Source organism: Jatropha curcas, chromosome 11 (genome assembly GCF_041381405.1).
Source record: "Jatropha curcas cultivar XTBG-Jc1 chromosome 11, XTBG_Jcur_1.0, whole genome shotgun sequence".
NCBI classification, from domain to species: Eukaryota; Viridiplantae; Streptophyta; class Magnoliopsida; order Malpighiales; family Euphorbiaceae; genus Jatropha; species Jatropha curcas.
In genome coordinates this window covers 9,353,869-9,375,058 of record NC_143161.1, presented here as the reverse complement: position 1 = coordinate 9,375,058, position 21,190 = coordinate 9,353,869, and the positions used below count along the sequence as shown (strand labels likewise).

At 29.7% G+C, this 21,190-nt stretch overlaps 3 protein-coding genes and 1 long non-coding RNA gene across 5 annotated transcripts; 1 reads left to right on the top strand and 3 right to left on the bottom strand.

The window, feature by feature from the left end:
• Positions 1–1,748: 1,748 nt before the first annotated feature.
• Positions 1,749–4,943, bottom strand: LOC149492534 (putative pectate lyase P59). The gene is made up of 4 exons (XM_089716514.1): positions 4,500–4,943; positions 3,081–3,807; positions 2,396–2,638; positions 1,749–2,245 (listed from the first exon to the last, which is right to left on the bottom strand). Exons 1-4 carry the CDS (start codon positions 4,691–4,693, stop codon positions 2,021–2,023), a joined length of 1,389 nt encoding a protein of 462 aa, XP_089572640.1. The 5' UTR covers positions 4,694–4,943; the 3' UTR covers positions 1,749–2,020.
• Positions 4,944–8,471: 3,528 nt separating this feature from the next.
• On the bottom strand, positions 8,472–10,013 carry LOC149492533 (uncharacterized). The gene is made up of 2 exons (XM_089716515.1): positions 9,765–10,013; positions 8,472–8,926 (listed from the first exon to the last, which is right to left on the bottom strand). Exons 1-2 carry the CDS (start codon positions 9,932–9,934, stop codon positions 8,788–8,790), a joined length of 309 nt encoding a protein of 102 aa, XP_089572641.1. The 5' UTR covers positions 9,935–10,013; the 3' UTR covers positions 8,472–8,787.
• A 4,408-nt stretch (positions 10,014–14,421) lies between these two features.
• On the top strand, positions 14,422–17,435 carry LOC149492531 (uncharacterized). 2 transcript variants are annotated; one of them, XR_016318870.1, is made up of 4 exons: positions 14,422–14,614; positions 14,871–14,943; positions 16,012–16,139; positions 16,627–17,435. It is a non-coding gene; the product is annotated as an uncharacterized LOC149492531 (long non-coding RNA). The 2 variants fall into 2 exon arrangements; XR_016318869.1 differs by having other exon boundaries at positions 14,424–14,614; positions 16,360–17,435.
• Positions 15,141–17,159, bottom strand: PIN8 (Auxin efflux carrier family protein). Its single transcript, XM_089716521.1, has 6 exons — positions 16,652–17,159; positions 16,018–16,195; positions 15,861–15,946; positions 15,620–15,777; positions 15,475–15,551; positions 15,141–15,384 (listed from the first exon to the last, which is right to left on the bottom strand). The coding sequence occupies exons 1-6, from the start codon at positions 17,157–17,159 to the stop codon at positions 15,318–15,320; spliced, it is 1,074 nt and encodes a 357-aa protein (XP_089572647.1). The 3' UTR covers positions 15,141–15,317.
• Positions 17,436–21,190: the final 3,755 nt, after the last annotated feature.

Here is a 21,190-nt window from a genome sequence, read left to right as displayed (position 1 = left end):
TTTTATTTTTTAGATTTTTAACTTTTAAAGTAAAGTGTATTTTAAAAAAAAAAATCTTAAGTAAATTGTATCATGTAGTAAAATATTATTGAGACTTTTAAATGTGTGTAGAATAAACTAAGTGATTATTATTTTGAAAAGAAAAATAGAAAATTTTTGGTTTGAACTGGACCAAAAATCGCCGACTAACCGCCGATTCTGGGCCGGATCATGTTCAGATTTTAATATTTACATGAACTTTAACCGGCCCTTGAACCAACAATTTCGATCTAATTTCAATTCATCTATAATACAGTTCGATTCCAGTTCAAAATGAATCGATTGGCCATGCCTAGATGAAACTCTTTTGAAATCTATAATATTTTTCTCCTATTTAACTCAGTAAGAAATTTTAAAATTTTCTTTTAAATTGGCCACAATAATTTTTTGACCATAATAATAGATGTTTTAGTACTTTAAAAATCTTTAAATTTCTTTTTTTTAATAGTAATCAAAATATTTCAGTTGTTAATGATTAGTGAAATTAATAATATCATTAATATTATTTTGAAGTGATTAATAAGATAATAATATCATTAATATCTGGCTTGGGATTCTCCTGGTTGTCTTCTGCCCTGTCGAGCTAAGAGGGTAGTGGCTGTTGCATGGAGGGGTCCGGAGCTGGGGTGAGTGAAGCCTAAATACTAATGGTGCTTGCCGGGCGAATCCGAGCCTTGATGGTGGTGGCAGGCTGCTGCGAGGTCATTTGGGGAGATGGATTGCTGGCTTTTCAATCTGGCTTTGTAGGAGCACTTCTATAGTAGCTGAGTTACATGTCCTGTTTTATGGTTTAGTGTGTGCCTGGGACCTGGGGTACAGGAGGGTGGTTGTTAATTTGGACTCCCAGGAAGCTCTGCAGCTCCTCCGTTCTACTGATTATCAGCTCAGGCATTCAGGTATTGTCTCCTTAATTAGAGAAGTTCTTGCCCGTGATTGGCAGGTCCGCTTGGAGCACTGTTATTGTGAGGATAATAGGGTAGCGGACGGTTTGGCTGCTATAGCGGTTGATAGTATGGTGGCTGGCTTGCAAAGACATGATTCCCCTCTTCCTATGTTGGGCACTCTGTTGCAGGAAGATTTACGAGGTGTTGCTCAGCCGAGGGTGGTTAGATGTTGTAAGTAGTGTTCTTGTTTGGGCTCTCTCCCTCCTCAGTATCTAAAATATATATATATATATATATATATATATATCATTAAGATCTATATAGGTCATTGTGAAATTAATAATACCATTAATATTTTTAAAGTTTTTTCCGTTTTGAAAGAAATTACTTTTTTATCTATATTTATGTAAATAGTATATCTATATATTTTGTTTTTTCATGTTTTTTTTAAAATTTTTTTGATCTTTTTATAATTTAGTTTTCTTTTAATTTAGAAATTGATGAAGATGAAATTTATATATTATTAATAATACTAATGATATTTTTTAGTTATTACATTTATAATATCATTGATTTTTTCTAAATAATAAAATTTTTAAGTTTTTTTATTAATTAATAAAATAATTAATATTACTTTAAGGTACTAAATAAAACAATAATATCACTAATAGTTTTTAATAAATTGTCATTATTACTTAAAATTAATAACAAAATTACATGTACATAACTAATTGATTTCAATTGTCCAATCAATTCTTTTCATCATTAATTGCCTGCTATAATTAAAAAATAAAATAAAATAGTAAGACACAATGAAAGTAGGTAAAAAAAAAAAAAAAAATACTAATACAAGCTCAACATATAAAAATAGGGGGAAAATATGGGGCAAATAAAAAATCTTTTTTCCCACTTCCCATCTAAATCCCAATCTACTTTTTTTCCCCATTTTCCCCAAACAAAATAAATAACAAGAAAAAAAATCATACAAACATGACCTTAGTTCTTCTCCACACATCCAACAAAAGCAGCAAATTTCATATATGCATGTCTCTTCCATCCAATGTGTAAATCATAATTGATGATCAGAGCCCGTTTTTCTAACATTTTTTTCCATATTTACAATCAAGTGCTCCTGCAAAGCGTGTCATTTGTGTAGCAAAACGTCCATGCTTTGCTTTGATCATAAACTTCTTACTTGGTCTTAGATGCAAGGCAGGTTCTCCAGATTCAACAAAGAACGCTCCATTCACCATCAAATCTCCTTCTGATCTCCAATTCCATTTCTTCCATTCTGACATTGGTGCATAGTCCCTCTTTGTCACCTATAACCACACAAAAATATGTGAGTTACTTGGTGTAATAACTTCGTGGTTTATAAGATTCAAACTCTAAATCTCTCAGGGTTTTGGAAACGATTCCAGAACCAGAAAACTGTTCATTACAAATATAGTTCTGTTATAATTTTTCGTTACCTCTTTTATATACTTGTCATCTGGGGCAACAAATTGGTTACCCTGGCTAACAATGGTGGGGTGCATGCTACCACCAATGGCGTACAATAGCCAGTGAGTATAATCATTGTTAACTACATGGAAGAAACCCCATCTGCATCTTGGCATTCTTTGTACAAGTCCCTGACCAAAATGGTTGAATGCTACTGTTATTTGCATAAATTGATCACCTGAGAAGCTATCACTTGCACCCAACAGGATTGCCTGCACATAAATCATCCAAAAACTTGATTATTTATATATCATATTCTAAAACTAATTCTTTCCTATAGCAATTTCAGAGATGTGATTCCTATAAAGTCATGCACACTCTTTGAATCGAGCAAAAATTTCTTAGAGAAGTTGGTCAATTTTAGTAATGGTATTGCTGATTCGACGGCCAGTGACGGAGCCAGGATTAGAAGATAAAAGTGGGCAATTTTTTTTAAAAAAAAAAAAAGTTAGGAGGGGCCACCCCTAGCCCCTCACTCCGTCAATGCCGACGTTCAAATTACTTGGTCCATAGTTAGTCACAATCTAAAAAAATACTCAATGTAATGGATTGTGGTATGGCGAGTTAGCTTTCGCTTATTGTATTAAGTTTATCTAAGATCAAAGGTAAAACCATTCATCCCAGACATGGAAATATAATTAAGTGGTTACTTACATCATTATGGTTGCTGAAGTGGCAATTTGAAATGGTAATTGCAGTAGATCCTTGAATTGCATCAATAAGTCCATCTTGGCAATTAGACATAGAAACATGATCAATCCAAACATTTGTAGATCCGAAGATACTAATTCCATCCCCATCACTCGCTGTCCTAAGTCCGACATGATCAACCGAATCTCTAATCATTCCACCACAAGTAGAACAAATATGGTGAATTCGCAAACCGTGAATAATTATATTACTAACAAATTGAATCGTAATGCCAGCACCATGAGAAATATGAACATTAAATCCTCTTCCATCGATAGTCTTATTATGAGCCATAATAAGCTCTTGGCTTAACTTTATGTTCATATCACATGCAAATATAATCCATAATGGTTCTTTTTGAATCACTGCATGGCGTAAAGTCCCGGGTTTAGGCTCTACACAATCATGGTCTGAATTATCAGTGACAACGTAGATTTTTCCGCCTTTGCCTCCTGTCGTTCGACGACCAAACCCTAGTGCACATGATGCGAGCCGTTGCCGGTCTTTGACCCAGTTCTTTCTGCACCTCCAGCACTTGTCAATTGGGTTGTTGGCTTGGCATGGACCATTGTATTTTTGTTTTTTTTGCTTAAGGCTTCTCCTAGTGTTGTTGGCTTCTGCCCCGGTTTCAAAATTATTAGTCCCTTTTGTGTGGTTAATTGTAGAGTTTGTCTTTGCATTTCCATCTATCCTGCAACAATCAAGAACATAATTCATAGATATGGGTTATGTCTCCTTTCTCTAATCTACTTAATGAAATAAACTAAAACATGAAACTGATGCAGAAAGAGAAACAACTTCCGAAACGGAGGGGACTAAATCGGAACAAGAGGGATCCACCGAAGAAGATCCTCTTCTTCCCTTTTTTCAGAAGAAAATGAGGATCCGGATAAAATCGACGAAAACGAAAGAGATCCAAGTGAATGGAAAGGATAAAACAAAGGATGAATTCCATTTTCACTTTAAAGAGACATGCCATAGAAATAAACCACTTTTATAAATTTTTTTATCAGAATGAAAATAAGAAAATTCAAAGTTAGAAATATTGACAGATAAATATGAAGATTTTTTCTGGTTTGAAAAACCTCACGTAACTATTCCTTTTGACTCTAAATGTTGGAATCCTCTATTTCGGTATATAAAAAATATCAGTTTGAGAAAGCTGTATGAAAAGATATGTCGCAATATTCTTTTTATACATATCTAAAGTGATGTAAAAGGAAGAATATTTTTTACATTTCCACCCAGTTATAAGTTAATTTATCTCCTGTGATGTCAATATATATATATATATATATATATATATATATAGTTGTATTTGTAAAATCTGATTCCTACAAAACGAAAAAGAAATGAAGAGAACAATGAAGTAGAATAAATTACTGATGATTAACTTGCTCGTTGACCTCTGCAGTGACTGCAATAGGATCAGGATCGTAGGCTTCCATCATGTTCTTCCTGGCTTCTTCTGATCTTTCTTGCCAGACCTTATCATATTTTTTCATGTCTGCCATTAGATTTGGAGTAATAAAACCAAACCAAAACACAAACATGAAAGCTATCTTGGCCACCTCCATTTTCACTACAAAATTATCGTACTTTGTATTGTTTTTCTTTCTTTCTTTCTGTCCTTTTCTTGTTTTTTTTTTCTTTTCTTTTCTTTATTCTCTTTATTCAATATATAAAATTTTTTAAAAACTCTATCTAGGTAATAGATAGAGAAGGTCTAGGACTGAACCATGGACCACTGTAATTGGTGCAAAAGAAGATCTGGGTTCAGACCACACTAGACCATAAGGAGCTTGATTTTATTAGTACATAGCAATATTATTGCTCTGCTGGTTTATAGATTTTGGCTATGTATAAATAGCAAACTAATAAAAGATTATACAACTAAAATTAGAAGCGCAGAGAATGGGTAACCATATAATATATTACTGGCCTAAATCAAATCCTCCATAGCAGCTATGTAAGTTTGCTTCCTTTCGTTTCGTTTTCCTTAACACTTGCAGGAATCTTATGCAATATATAGTTTTTCCAATAACAATGTTTATATATACTTTTTCCAAAAATAACAAATGGCTCCACTCAAATGGTTCCAATATATACTTTTATTTGATTGTAATTAATGATTATAGTAATTTTTTTATTTTTTTTATATGAAAAGTAATTTAGTAAGATTATGGGAAATTCTAATTAATTTCCGTCCTGACTCATTCCATTTTGTCGCATAAATCTAAATTTTTGTCTTTTCTAAATCAGAATGAGACGGAATTATATATCTTTTGGGACGGGATTGGAACTTCATTTTTACGTCCCAATATTTTGGGATGAGACCGGGAATTATGAACTCCTGGCCCATTCCCATCACTTATAGGAATTCTTAGGTTAGGGATATTTTTTTGCTGATTGCTATCATGTTTTTTCGAGTTTATTTTTTTTAATAATAATTGTTTTTTCGTTAATGTTTATTTATTTATTTATTTTTTTTACCATCATGCTTTGAGTTTTTATATTCATTAGGTGAAGATCCACGTCACAGTTGCTTTATTACTGTATATTGTGCTTTGTAGCATGTGGACATTTACATGTTACTTGATAATTATTGTTATTGACTTATATTGAAAACTTTAAAATTTTCAATGTCGTACTGAAAATTTTTATTAATAATAATAAATTAATCAATATATTTAATCATAAATTATTGGTTAATTTGAAACTTTATAATCATTTATTTAATTTTTTTTATATTTGAATTAATTTGATATTTTATAATGATCTCATGAATGAATCATTTTGAATTTAAGTAATAGATATTGTGAATCTGAATTAGAGTTTTATATGGAAAATTATGAAAATTAAATATGTTATAAGAAATTACAAAAATATTTTATCTTAGAAATTAGAAATAATTTACTTAAAATAAAATAGAGTTAAAAAAAAACTACACCTTACAAATATATAAAACTTCAACTGAGAAAAACTTCTTAATCATTTAACCTCTACAAAGCTATTTTTGTGAGGAATATAGTTATTATTTAAATGTGAAAATGTATGGTTATAATTGGATTCCTATAAAGTTTAGGGGCCACAAGAAGAACGAACGAAAATTCAGGATTAAATTTATGTATTAAGCTACTCCCTTCTTTTTATATACGCACAATTTTTATCAATACCAAGAAATTAGTTAAACTAATTTTTTTTTCTTTTTTGCCTATATTATCCCTAAAATAACATTAACTACTACTCTAAAATGCAAATATTTATTCACATTTCTTAGGTTAATATAGCTATAAATGCATTGTCTCTCTAAAAATTTGGAGGGATTATTTGTGGTTGTTGCTTAATTAATGGGATATTAACTAATCACATTTATAAATGAAAATTCAAAATTTTGAAACTTAATTTTAGGCCCTTCATTGACCTTTTTGCACGAAAAAATTAATCAAAATTTAAGAGCCAATTTTTTTATTTGAATTATAGAGTCTCCTTAACTTCATAAAAACGAGAACATATATATAAATTTTTGACTGGAACACAATTAGATATTGCAATCCACAATATGTTCGTCCAGCATGAATCCAACCAAATCAATTAACTCTCAATGATTTTCTCCAAGACTCGTCTACAAACTCGTAAGTTGTTCCCATATGCAATGAAATTCTAATCAATTTAAAGGTTTCTCCAATAGAAGAAGAGATGGTCATTGGAAAGATAGTCGAAAATGATCTATCTAAACATGCAAGAAAGGCAAACAAACGAAAAAATATCTTTGAATATATAAATTCAGTTAGTCCCTCTATAAAGAAGTTGTACCAAAATATTGATAAGTAGTGCCCAATACTACTCGAGCTATTTTAAACTGAGCTCACTTTTGCAAACAAATAGCAATAAAAAAAACTCAATGGAAATTTGATTTAAAAAAAAATCCCCATGATTTCTCTTAATAATTAATGCTCAACTTAATTTTCGTCTGCCATTACTTTAGGATTTTTTAGAAGAAAAAAAATTAAATTAGGCATCCTTTCCAAATTTACCAAATAAGTTGATTTTGTTTATATAGAAAGAACAACAAAAAAAACAAAAATTTGTCTATATAAAAAGAACGAAGGGAGTCTTTCATGTCTTCTTTTGGATAACTTTTAAAAAAACTATTGGATAATTTTCTAGTATAAACCTACAATACAATATTCCTCAAAACATGTTTACGTGGCATTTATTTGTCTCAGCTCCTTCTCGAACTCATCTTTGCAAGTAGCAAATTGATTCATTCTCCAAATTCAACGACTTCTTAGTGATTTTGATGGTAGACAAAGCGTCAATAGCCGACTTTTGAAGCTGGAGGTGTCCCACACCTATTATGATCATTTTCAGCCAGCTCCTAAAAAAATTACTCTAATCCAACAAAGTAGTCCCAATATTTGTCTTCACTGGTTAATAATTCCATGGCAATTGTTGTCCTTTTACTGAATCAATTCCTCAGCCGCCATTACTGCAGCTGAAGGTCACGGGAGATGAAGAGAGAGAATGGTAAGAGGGGAAGGATAGTGAGGGTATTTTAGTCATAAAAAATATTATCTCTCTTTTGCTCGCATTTTAGTGTTGTGACTCACGGATAAACGCTTAAAAAGTGAAAGTGAACGGAAGGACAAAAGTGTCTAACAATACCGTAATTTAAGAACATGATCATGTATTTTATAAAAAGTATGTCCTAATTAGTATATTTGACCGATATATAGATATGTAATAGAAATTTTTTCTAATTATTATTATTATTATTTGCTATGTTATATTATCTCATATTGTATATGGATGGTGTGAATTGTTATTAATATGTGCAATTGGATATTAAAAATAATTTTCTTGTGTGTATTTCATATTAATAAAAGTGAGTAAATATTGTCTACTATAGATTGTGTATCTATTCAATGACATACATTATGAAAAACATAGTTCTTGAACTCAACAATGAAATTAAATTTAATGGTGATAACTATAAAGTTCAGAATTGAAAAATTCAATATGTGCCTGAAGAGCAAGAGGCTCTCGAGCCAATGAATGTTGTCATGAAAAAACCTAAAGAAGGCAACACAACTTAGTATGAGCTGGACCACGATGCTTATTTTTAAGACTAAACAAGTTGCTATTAACATATTCGAATAAATTTTTTTCTTCCAATATTTAGTATTTAAACAAAACTAATAGTTAAAGTTTCATATTTTATATTTTATCTTTTTGAAAATTATATATAAATTTTTTACATTTTTAATTCATTTGATTTACTATTATTTCTAAGATTAAATAAATTGGCACATCAAGGCATAGTTTAATGGTAAGTACATTACAACATGACAATAGATCCAAGCTCAAATCATATTTTCCATGCTAAAAAAAAAATTAAATAAATTGCAATTTGTGGAACAATTTGCTGTTCCAATGATTAGTATTCTAAAAATAATAATAATGGCACAGTGCATAAATTCAAATCTGCCACCATTTCTCCACTTAAAGAAATTTGGAAGTAATTTTAAAAAATATAAAATAAAATGAATAAATTTACATTATAATAAAATAAAGAAGTCTAGTAACCCAGCGGATCATCCATTAAAGATGCGTACAAATAGAAATCACCCTCCAAGAGTAGAATTATTAGGGTCTCTAGTGTTGTTTTCTACGCAGCTGGAGAGTTTGCACCTGGAGAATTTGCACCTGATGAATTTTCACTTGGAGCATGTGCACCTGGAGAATGTTCACTTGGAGCATTTGCACCTGGAGAATGTTCACTTGGAGCATTTGCAGGTGCACTTCCACTGCAACCATCAATTGAATGACATGACATTATTTTCAAATTTTACTTTCTAAATATTTTTTTATAATTATAGATTTATCTATTTTTAATTTAATTTCATAATTTTTTCAAATTTATGTCCCTGTCGGGCAATAATTTTAACATAACTGTTAGTATTTGTAGAATAGATTATGAAACGTCGCTTCTTTCAACATTTGATAAATATGAAAAGAGTAACTAATATAGCTGACAACTATTAAAAAAATTAAATTTTGTCCAATTCAAAATATATTTGTAACCTTATTGAATTAAAAAAAAATTAGTTTTTAACTAATTTTCAATGTTATAATTAAAATAAGAAAAAATCAGTTACTTAAAAAAATATTTTTTAAAGGTAATATTTTTATTACAAAATATTCTTAATGAATATTATATATAATATATTATTATTATGAGGACAAGTCCTATGTAAAAGGCCTTGCTAAGAGTTAGCTCTCACGAGCCAGGCCGAGAACAAAACTTCTTACCCAAACTTGGGTCCAAGTTTAATTGAATGGGCCAGGCCTAATGTTTTTTTTTTTCCTTTGAAGCAATAAGAAAAATGATTTAAACCTCAATTAAAGTATTTTCCAAATGAAATTAAATAATTTAAATTTCATTAATAATATATATATATATATAATAATTGAGGAAAATCTTATTCCATCTTTATCTATATTTTTTCAATTAAATAAAAAAATTCAGTAAAATAATAAAATATTTAAATTTTATAATTCAAATTCTATCAATCTAAACCACCTCTGAAAAATTAGTGAAAACATCTAATCGTGATTAAAAGAAATGAAAAGTTGGATAATTACTGGGCAGTAGCGGCGGCAACATAGGCGTCCATCAGGTGGCTCTTGGCTTCCTGTTGTCGTTTTTTCCATACCTCGTCGTAAACGCCAATGGTATCATCTGCTGCCGTTAGATTTGGAATAATAGTGGAAACAAAAAGAACAAAGATCAAAACTATCTTAGCCAACTCCATTTATTATTATTATTATTTAATTCTCTTTTTTGAACCTTAGCTAAGTAATGGATAAAGGAATGGAGTTGGATAATGCAATTAAAGAGTTTTTTTCGCATTTAAATACAAAGATATCTAAAATTAGAAGCGTAGAGAGTGGGTAACCATATAATATATTAATGGCCTAAATCAAATCCATCATGTGAGCCATATATGATTGTTGACGTTTTTTAAAAAAAAAAAAATTAGAAAAATTACAATAGGATGTGATAATAATAAATCAACAAACCTAAAAAAAACAAAATCATCTTGTATTTTAAAGTGCCAACAAAGAAGGAATCAAAACCACACATATAATATCGTCAACAGCGAGGAATAACTCTATGAAAGAAACGAAAATATTCAAACACAATAAAATAAAAAGACACAACTAGGGGTGAGCAAAACTACTCATTGGACCTAACTGAAAATCGAATCAATCCATTTTAGTTCGGTTCAGTCAAGTGTTTAAGAGAGATTTGAATAATTGGTTCATTTGGTTTGAATCATATTTATTGTCCGGTTCGAATTGATTGCATAGAAATTCATCGGTTGGATTTAAAATCGAACTGAAATGGGAAAAATCGATAAACACATATCGAATCGATTAGTTCAGTTCACATTCAAATTTCAGTTCGATTCGATCTGTTATAAAAAATTTGATTTTTATTTTATAGCCTCCGTTCGGTTCAATTTGAATCGAATTGACCGTTTATTCAGCCCTAGACACAATTCCACTAAGAGGATACCATAAATATTCAAATTTATCAACTATATGATAAATTTGAGAGAATAAATTTACAAATGATCACAAAAATAATGTATTATTTAAAAAAATTAAGTAAAGAAAGAGTGAAAAAGAACCACCTTTATCCAAATAAGTTGGTGGGTGCTGACTCAAAGGAAAAAAAACAAAGAGTTGATAGTATTGTTATTAAGCCTTAAATGTGTAAGAACTTTATATGCAGTATAATATTAATATTTACTTTATGTACTTTTTTTTTATTTTTTTGAAACTTTAACTTATGAGGTTTAGCTAAATAATCTAATTTGCCACTATATCCAAAAACATAGGCATATTATTTTATTTTAGTAGAGTAACCATTTTAATTTTATTAAAGGAGGAATATATAAATTCACCTGAACTTTATTACTTTAAACTCTTAATTTTTATCTTGACTCATTAAATATTTTAACTTATAAAACTACATCTATAAAATACTTCAATTTTCAAAATTATTTTATTGAACACTTCAACCTGCAAATTTAACACTCATTAAAAAGTTAAAATTTTTAAAAATTATTATTTCAGAAGTCATGTTAACTATATATTAAGTCGATATTCTATAGATAAAAGCCAAAACTCCCAAAAATTATTGATGTTAATATCGAAATGTGTTTAATACTACCAAAATTTATAAATTCAAGTGAACGATAAGTCATCCGCAAAGTTCAGGGTGCCACAAAATTAAAATTGTAAAATTCAATGGTGAATTTATACATATGAGACTTTTATTAAATTATATCCAACTAACTTTTAGGTCAAATTCAATTTGGTAAAAGAGATTTGAGAATGTAATGAAATGTTGAGATTTGAGAATGAAATCAATAAAGCAAGTGATAGTGGCACTTGTCTAGAACAAGATTTTGATGAAAATGACACTTCCATATGTGGAATTAATTCTAATAAGGCAGACTTTTCAATTTTTAGGATGGAGAATTTGAGTATTTTTGAATATATTTTAAATGATAAAGACCTAAAAGTAAATAGGTTAAGGTGAAATATGAATTAGAAAATTAGATACTCACTATATTATTTTCTTAATGTAAAAAGTTAATTAATTAAATATAAAGTTGTGTATAATCAACCTCTAAGTATTTTGTATTAGAGAAAATAGACTTAAATGTTTTATAAGATTGTTTTGTTAAAAAAATTAGAAAATTTAAGTTCAAAATATAAAAATAAATTAGTTAAAATATGAAAATTAAATGAGTTCAAATAAGGAAGTCATGTTTCCTTTTAATACTCTACAAGATGATAATATCAATTTTTCTATTCTAATTAAAAATATTATTTAAACTAAAAACCTTTTTTTTGGCATCAGCATTTTAAAATTAAACTATTATTATTATCTATCTTATAAGATTATGTTTAACCATGTTTAGCTTGTTAATCATAATATTATATGTAGATAACAAGAATATATTTGATTATGTTCCATTATATTATTATATTATAAGAATAAAACTCAATTTGTTCCCATTAACTTATAATTCAGGGAAAAAAAAAACTTAAACTTAATTATTTTCGTTCAATTTACCTCTTGAATTTGAATTTCTACCAATCACAAACTGATAACAGAGGACTTTTTACACTATTCATGGAGTAAATTAAGCTAAAAATTGATTTTTTTTTTTTTTTGAATTACAAATAGAAAAATTGGAGTTTATGCTTATTATAAAATACTAAAAATAGTATTAAAAAAACAATTAAAAGCCAAACTTCAATTCTTGTCAAAATTCCTCAATGTGAATATATGTGCACTCAATTTGGGTTGTAAAATTGTTATCTGAAAATGATAATAGGGAAAATTGGGACCACTTTGGAAACATATAGACCCCACACCAACCTAAGAATTAGTTCAACTATAAAAACAGCTATCTTAATCTTACATGGTCTACATTTTACATGCAGTGTAAATATTCCTATTGTCTGTAAAAAGTTAGCGTGTGGGTCCCTTTTGTTTGTGCATTACACCACATTTACAGACAAATAAATAAATGCCCATTCCATTGACATATTCTCCAACACTTTACTTAGTCTAGATGGTAGATACTACTAACAAAAATCAAAATTGGAAAAAGCTTTGAGAGCTTCATAAGTGAGAAATTTCAATTTGTTTTTAATTGAAAATCATTCTTTTATTTGTCTATAATAAGCTTTTTTTCTTTAATAATCTTTACCAAATTAAGAAATTTGAATTTTAAATCTCTCATATATATATTTTTTTAATTTTAGAGAAAGCAAGAACTCAATTCAATAAAGTTCTAATTGATTCTAATACATTATAAAAACTGGTTCCTTCTAAGAAGAGTCGAAATTTAAACCATTATACTCAATTGAGCTTTATGGTTCGCTTTAATTAAGATCATCCGTTAAAATTTGTATGCTTCACAGTATATTTAAGGATATTCATTTTTTATTTTAGGGCTGAACAAAAGGATCGATTAAATTGAAGAACAAATATATAGTGTTCAGTTTTGTTAATTTGCTCACAATACGTTCAATTCTCAGTTTTATAGAATCCAACCGGTTAGGTTTAAAACCATTCAATTCTATTAAAAACTAAAAAATTTTTTGAACCGAGTCAAATCAAATCAATTTTGATTTTTATCGTAATTTTGGTTTGATTTGTTTTTATTCAAGAAATTTTATTTGCCTTTCAAAATCTTTATCCGGTTCGATTTTAACTGGATCAACTGCTTGTGTACCTCTATTTTATTTGACTTATTAGATATTGCTCGAAACTCATCATTTAAAGAGGGAGCAAATATAAATTTTAAAAATAAAATATGACCTATCTCATCAAATTTATGTTTTTTTTTAAAAAATAAAATTTGATGTCTCGTAATCTTAATGAACAAGCATATATTTAATTCCACGTGGTGTTTACATGTATTTAGGCATGCCACTGGTTTGGTTCGAACTAAAATCAAATCGTACTGTATTATGAATTGGAACTGAATCGATATCATTTTTTCAAAATTAATCTAGAACCAACATTTCATAGGCCAATTAAGGTCATATTAATGAACCTGAAATGACGCTCTCGGTCTAGTTCAAACCGAAAATTCTATTTTTATTTTGAAAAATTTATGATCACTTAGTTCATTATATGCACCTCTAAAGTCTAACAACGTTTTTCCCTTTTAAATTTTTTTACTTTAGTCCAAAATTACATTATTCGAAATATTTTTTAAATTTTTCTAACAATTTATTTAATTAAGAATATTTAGACAAAATAAAATCATAATTTCTTTGATTATTTTATTTTATTTTTAAATTTAATGAATTTTATTTTCTATATGAATATAAGCGTTTTAAAATATTGAAAAAGTTTACTAATTCTTTTTCCAAATACACATTAATTTTTAAAGGAAAGAGACGGAACTTTAGAAATAAATTTCTATTAACTTTATGAAATAAATAATATGGATATCGTGGAAATTAGTTGTTCATTGAAATTACACCAGAATCAGCTACAGTTAAAAAATTAATTCAAATTGAATAGTTTAAAAATTTTTATAGTTACTAGTCGTTGTGTCTGTTTGTAAAAATTAGCTAATTTATCTGTTAGTTATTTTAGCGATAAAATTAAATTTTTATAAAATGGTAATTTAATTCCAAAACGCTAGTTGAAATGCTGCCACGGAACGCCTACTGAAAGGATAATAATAAGATAATGGTTCGAGTCTTTTGACCCAGCATCCCTAGCATCCCTTGGGCGCCTCATTTAGAACTTCAATTGACCGTTCCACCCTCGCGAATTTCTTCTATCCACAGATAAACATAGTTACAGGCTTCTGCTCATACCTATATTTGGACTCTATTGCTTGCTGGAAATCCAACCATTGTGGTGATTGTTCACTGCTTCAAATTAAGTAAGTCGAAAACCAGATACTGGATCTTACTTGTTTTGACAGATATTCTGCCTCCACTTGCTTCGCGAGAAAATTAGAAACATATTTTTTTCATTTCTTGGAAACTTTAGTCATTGAAGAAAATCAACTGCATGTTCTGTGAATTCATAGGTTGAATTTTGCTGTAAAATACTATTTTGTTATTTTTAATATTTCTTGGAAGTTTTGAGTTTGGTTCACACTTAATTAGTTTGTGTTCTCATTTTATTTTTTTTAGGTATTGGTCTCTTAAGCCAATGAAAGAAGTAAATCTGATTGTTTCAATACTTGGAAGCTGAACAATGAACTGGGTAACCCATTCTGATCTTATCTGATAGTGAGACTTGTATTTTTTTTATAATTTTGTTTAGATTTATAATTATTCCCCTCTTTTAATTATAATTTGAATCTAATTTACTTGTAAGTGACTGTTTCATTATTGCATTAGCTTGCTAATTTTTGATAGATACATTTATGTTTTTTTGCTAAAGAAAACAAAAAAAAAAAAGAAAAGAAAAATATTTCATATCACATTAACATATGAAAGAAAACTGATAAAAAAAAGATAAAAATTGAACCAATTGAATGAGACTTCTAAAGTTCATCTTCAACAGTTAGACCCTTTCCTTGAAATAATGTAGTACTAATCTGCTGTTTCGGGGTTCTGCATAATTCTTTAGGATTTTCACAATGCTAATAGGGAGTAGTAGGCCAATGCTATTGGCAATGCAATAAGCATGCCAAAAATTACCCTACAACAAAAAGAAGCATATCTGAAAATTAAGTTAAGGCATGAGCAAATTTGAAAATTGGAGTTTGAGGTGCATAGAAATATTAGTTACCCTGTGCTTAATATGTCTGGATGAATATTATATTCTTTAGCAAAGACAAACGGAACAATCCCTTGAGGTAGAGCTGCCTGCAGTATGGAAACATTATTTAACCTTTTATCTTGATTAGTAAACAAAAGAAACAAAATTTATGCACCTGCACAATTGCCACTTTAAACACTGTGCCCTTTAGAACAAGGGCAAAGGAAGAAACTGCCATTAGGGCAGGCCCTGAAATAAACTTGATTGCCATAGATACTATTGCCATTCGAATGCCACATGCTATTATACTGGTCCGAGATGCCATAAATAAACCTATTAGAATGAGATGACATTAAAAACCCAGTTTTTTAAATTCCTGTAATATTTGATAATATTACTGATATATGATATGATACCTAAGCTGAACATTGCCATACCAAGCCCTCCTGTTGATAAAATCCGTATAGATTGATCAACAACGTCTGGTAATTTCACTTCCCACCTGAAACAAGTTTATTAACTAGAAACCAACTAAGGTGCAACTATTTTTCTTTCATGTTTCTGCAGAATTACCTAAAATGTATGCTTGCCCAAATGAGACCCAACGAAGTAGCATGAAAATTCGGATTTCTCAATAGCTTCTTCCCCACTGTCAAGAGAATGAGCATGGTCTTGACTCTCCTTGTTGGTCTAGTGTGAGTTTCATCTTCTCCCTCTTTTAATTGTGCCTCTTCAGGGGCCTCCTGGTCCTCTTGAATCAGAAAAGAAACCATTTTTGTTTTTTTTGAAGGACATTTAAATCATTAAACAAAATCAACAATTTTGTTACACATTTGTATTATTTTAACATGTTCCATCAATTTTCAATTCTTATTTACTTTCTTGGAGATGTTTATATGAAGGTTCTAATTACAGGTATTTAATCATATTGAGAGAATTTGATTGGAAGAACATAAAAGGAAAGAAATGGAAAGATAATTGAAATGTTTTAAGGGCCCACTAGAGTTATCTTCTCTAACTAAAGTTGACTGAACTGGATTGAGATTGAAAGACTGTCCATCTGTGAGATGTCAAATTAGATTTTGGAATGATCTACATATGAATTTGGTATCTATAGCTCATGTTAGGGATTGCCCTCAAAAAAATGCAAAACCTCAATAATTTTTTTTTTTCCAAGATAAGGTTGCAAAACCTGAATACAGCCTACCTGTGGTTTCTGAAGATGGTGTCACTGGGGCTGCATAGGTGGCATTGAGCTCAAAAAGAAACAATAACAAATTATACCAAACTAAGCTTTGTAAGACAATAATCTGGGAGAGGAGCGAGTCGGCTTCTTCCCCATACATAGCCTTCAAAAGTGGAATTCCCAGGATCAAAGTATTGGGCAATGTTGAAAGAGAGAGACCAGTAATGACCCAATTTAGCCTTCCTCTGGAGCTGATTTTAGTGATTGCTGTTAGTACTAAAACAGCCAATATTTTTTGAAGAAAGTCAGCCAATATGAGTTTCAGATTCATTTTGTAGGGATTGTTGCTGGAAATGACCTGGAACGATAGTAAGGGGATTGAAAACTTAGCAACAAACATGTTTATGCCTGCACACTGATCTGGTGTAAAGAGCCTCCACCATTTCATAGATATGTAGGCTAACATCATAGCAAAATAGAGCGGAATTGTAGCAGCCACCACATGATATACATCTGCTAAGGAAATCATGGCAACTAGTGATTGAAGATTGAAGATATCTTCACTTATATATTTATAACTTTGTGTGTGTATGTGTGAATCCTTGTTTACAATTCTCTTATATGCTATCTTTGTTGCTTTAGCAGATTATGAAAAGCTGATGTAGCATCACCTGTTTTAACAGAAGCTTCATTAAAAATATTTCTCAATTCCCATAATGACCTTAATTTGTCTGACTGAGTGTCAGGAAACTACATGTTTATTGCCCTTTTGGATATATAAATCTAGTATTTCGATTATTGAAAATGTTGATTATACATGTGGCATATATGTTGATCTACTTTTGATGTGTATTTATTTTTGCCTGTTTTGATGGTTAAGTATCATTGTAGAAATGCTCACCATGCAATTGTAAGAATCTTTCTTGTGAGGGTATTTTTGTCATTTGAGTTAAAAGATAGATTCCATCTTCCTTCTTGTCATGTCTTTTGGTTCATTGGTTCTTTAAGCAAAGGAGAGCTACACAGGCTGACACTAAGTCTAAAATCTTGTCCGCCCACTAGGCTTTAGTTTTCATCAACTCAGTCTGAAAGAGCAAAACAAGATTCATTTTCTTGCGTGTGTTACTATTATAATTATTTTTTATTGTTTCATTTTGACCACTCAAACATCAATTCCAAAGTTTAATTAAGAATTGGAGTGTTCGGGATCCTTCTCCCTTAACCAAAGGAGTGATTGGAAATTGTTGCGTTGGGAGAGTCACCCCTTATATGGACCCTGCAGCACTCAAACCGGACGTAGTACTCAAACCGGACGTAGTTATAATTCAAAAAAAAAAAAAAGAATCGGTTTTGGACTGTTCGCATAATTTTAAAATCCAAAAAATGTAACTTACACAAATACTCTTAACATAATTAAATGTAATATATATAGCTATTTCTAGTTGTTACGAGGGTTTAATTTGGAGATTTTAATGAAAAAATGTGTTGGAGCCACCGATAGAACCCCTCCAGTTCTGGTTCCAAAACCGGAATATGGCCAAAACCCGATTCTTTTTAAATTTTAAAAGAATCGTTGAGTTTGATGGAATTATGGAATTGTAGGATTTCCACAGATTCTATTAGATTTTACAGAGTTTGATTGACTTTGATGAAATTAGAATAATTTTTATAAATCCAATTAAAATTAATTTCACCATCTTATTGAACAAATTAAAAAGTGTCTTAGCCCAGTTGAAAAACTAAAGAGAGAAAAAAAAAAGAAAAAAAAAAAGAGGGACCCAAAAGCAAAACTTGTACAATTTAGGCAAATGCTTGGGTTTATTTTTTCTCGTATTATTTAGGTCTGTAATAAAATTTAAATCTTGGCAGTTCAAATGTTTGGGTATTATTAGCTTATTATAATTTTCTTTTTACATGTGTTATTGCTGTGATATAGGAGAGGAATAAAGAAGTGAATTGGTAGGGAAGTAATTAAAGTACTGTGTTTATGACAGTGGTAAGGAAGAATTTTTTCTAAATAAGGTCAAAAGTATGAGAATAAGTGTAGTGGGGAATTCACTTTTGAAAAATTTGAAATTTTGCTATAAAGACAGACCTATTGTCTCTTTCTTCAACTTGCCTCTCTTACCAGAAAATGCAATATCTTTGCTGGTGCACTTGTGAATAATTCCTTGCATTCTCTATTAGTTTTAGTGCAGCATAAATACAGAAAATCTTTATGAACATAAATCTCTATTAATGTGAAGTATCTTATGCATCTTTTCCTTGCATAAACAATTCTTATTTATTTTAGATATTTCCTTTCTTTTTTCTTTGTGTGTAAATAATTTTACTTTCCTTGTCATCATCCAATAGTCCACTAGATAAGGTCTTTTGAGATTTCTTGATATTGGATACGATGACAGCATCTACTCTCTTTTTTTCTTAAATACTTTGTTATATTTGATATAATTATAATAAATTTTTGAATGAATTGACTATATTATTTTTAATTTATTTAAATTATAATAAATTATTAAAGAATTAAAATAAACGACCATAGGGTAAAAATGAAAAATAATTTATTATTTGGAAAATCCACGTATATGTGATAAATATTTAGTAATACAGTAGCTTCAGTGTACCTTGCTTGACTGTGAATGAAATGAGTACAAGTTTTAAAATTAAAGTGAATTGTACTATTTCTCTGTCCATAAGCATTCAGATAGCAGTGCGACACGTACAAGAGCATCCATACAAAATTCTAGCTCTGTTTATTTAATTGAAGGAAGGAATGTTTTTAAGAGTTAAGACTCAACTCACTGTGCATTTTTTCCTTTGCTTGAGTTAGCAGCCTAATTATTATTATTATTATTATTATTATCACTAATCTAACTCCTTAAATTGGAAATTCTGTATAATAATGTTGCAATTTTTTGCTTTTTCATAAATCTAATAATTGAACAAGGCAAAGAAAGCATACAAAACATTAATTTAATAATTTTTACCAAATTAATGAAGTTTTATTATGCGTTCGGAGATACTCAATTCAAAATCCTCTCATTTACGCATTGTTATAAAAAGTAAAAAAACTTATCAAACTACACTTTAGAATAGGTTTTTCGGAAAATACTATTAATTTTTAGCATTTCATTTAAATGTTAATTTCAGCCGATGAACTAAAATTTGCTTAGGTGAAATATATTTTTTCAAATAAAAAATCAAACAAAGATTCCAGTCTTAATATCCTAACAAGTAACAAAACATGCTAAACGCATGGTTCAGTTCAAAATCCAACTTTTTGATTTATGAGAATTTTGATGGGAAAGGGTAAAGGAAGAGAGGTTTTTAGGCTAAAAAGTGCAATTGGGCTAACGTGTACATCCTTGCTGGATTTTATTTTCCACCTAAAAAATTAATCTAAACAAATTTCAATTTCATATTGAGACCTTTAATTTAATAAAATAAATAAATATTAAGCTTAGATTTGGAAAACGATCAAGCCAAAAGATGGAAATGGAGTTCTTGTTTATCTATTTTGTAATTTCTTCAACTTGCTTTTTCAACTATTTATTATCACCTGTAGTTCCTAAAGCATAGACTCTATCATTTATCATTGCTACATTTCAATTCGTTAAGTAGTATTTGTGTAACAGTAAAATCTCTGTTACAATTTCATCCTTAATTATAATTGATGGTATTATTATTAAGGAAGTATAAATCAATTAAAATTGAGTTCAATGTGAGATTGAACTGACTCAACTAGAAGACTCCAAACTTGGAATTCAACTTCAGTTTGATTAAAAATTTTAATTCTCATGATCAAATTTGAGTATATGGGTTCGGCTCAAAGTGAAAAACAAAGAGAATTAGAGAAAACGATCGAGGCGCCTTAAAATAAAATCTTCATCCAATCACTAATTTATATTTTGAAAATGAGCAAAACGCATCATATTATGCTATCTTAACAGCATCTGTTAAGATGGTACACGAGGATATGTTGACTAAGGATGAGGATTGTCGAACAATAGTGTGTGATAGATGGAACAGTGGTACTGGTTAACTGATCGATTTACAGATTGGCCATGTTCAAAGGTGCCGAATGATTGGGATCTTCAATGCCAACTTATCTTTAAATGGAAATTAGATATTTGTTGTAAGCAGATGCAGCATTATAAGGGGGCTACGAATGTTTTCCCTGTCCAAATGTATCGTACTGCCTGTGAAGCTTTATATGTTATTTTGGAGCAACAAGAAATTTATTGGATACATAAGGCGAAACAGTTCTGGTTGGCGGATGGTGACAAAAATTGTTGTTTTTCCATGTTTTTAGCTTTCTAGTCGAAAACGGAAGAATATATTGTCCCAATTACATGATGAGCTTGGGAAATGGAAAACGTGGAATACAGGTTTGGATGGTCTGATTATTCAATATTTTCGTTCTTTATTTACTACTTCATCAAGTCATTGTGATGAGATTCTGAATTGTGTAACTCCTAAGATTCTGGTTAACACTGTTAGTTACTCTATTGCTTGTGGAGCCAATGATATAAGGCCTATTGTTCCTTCCGGTGGTTTAAG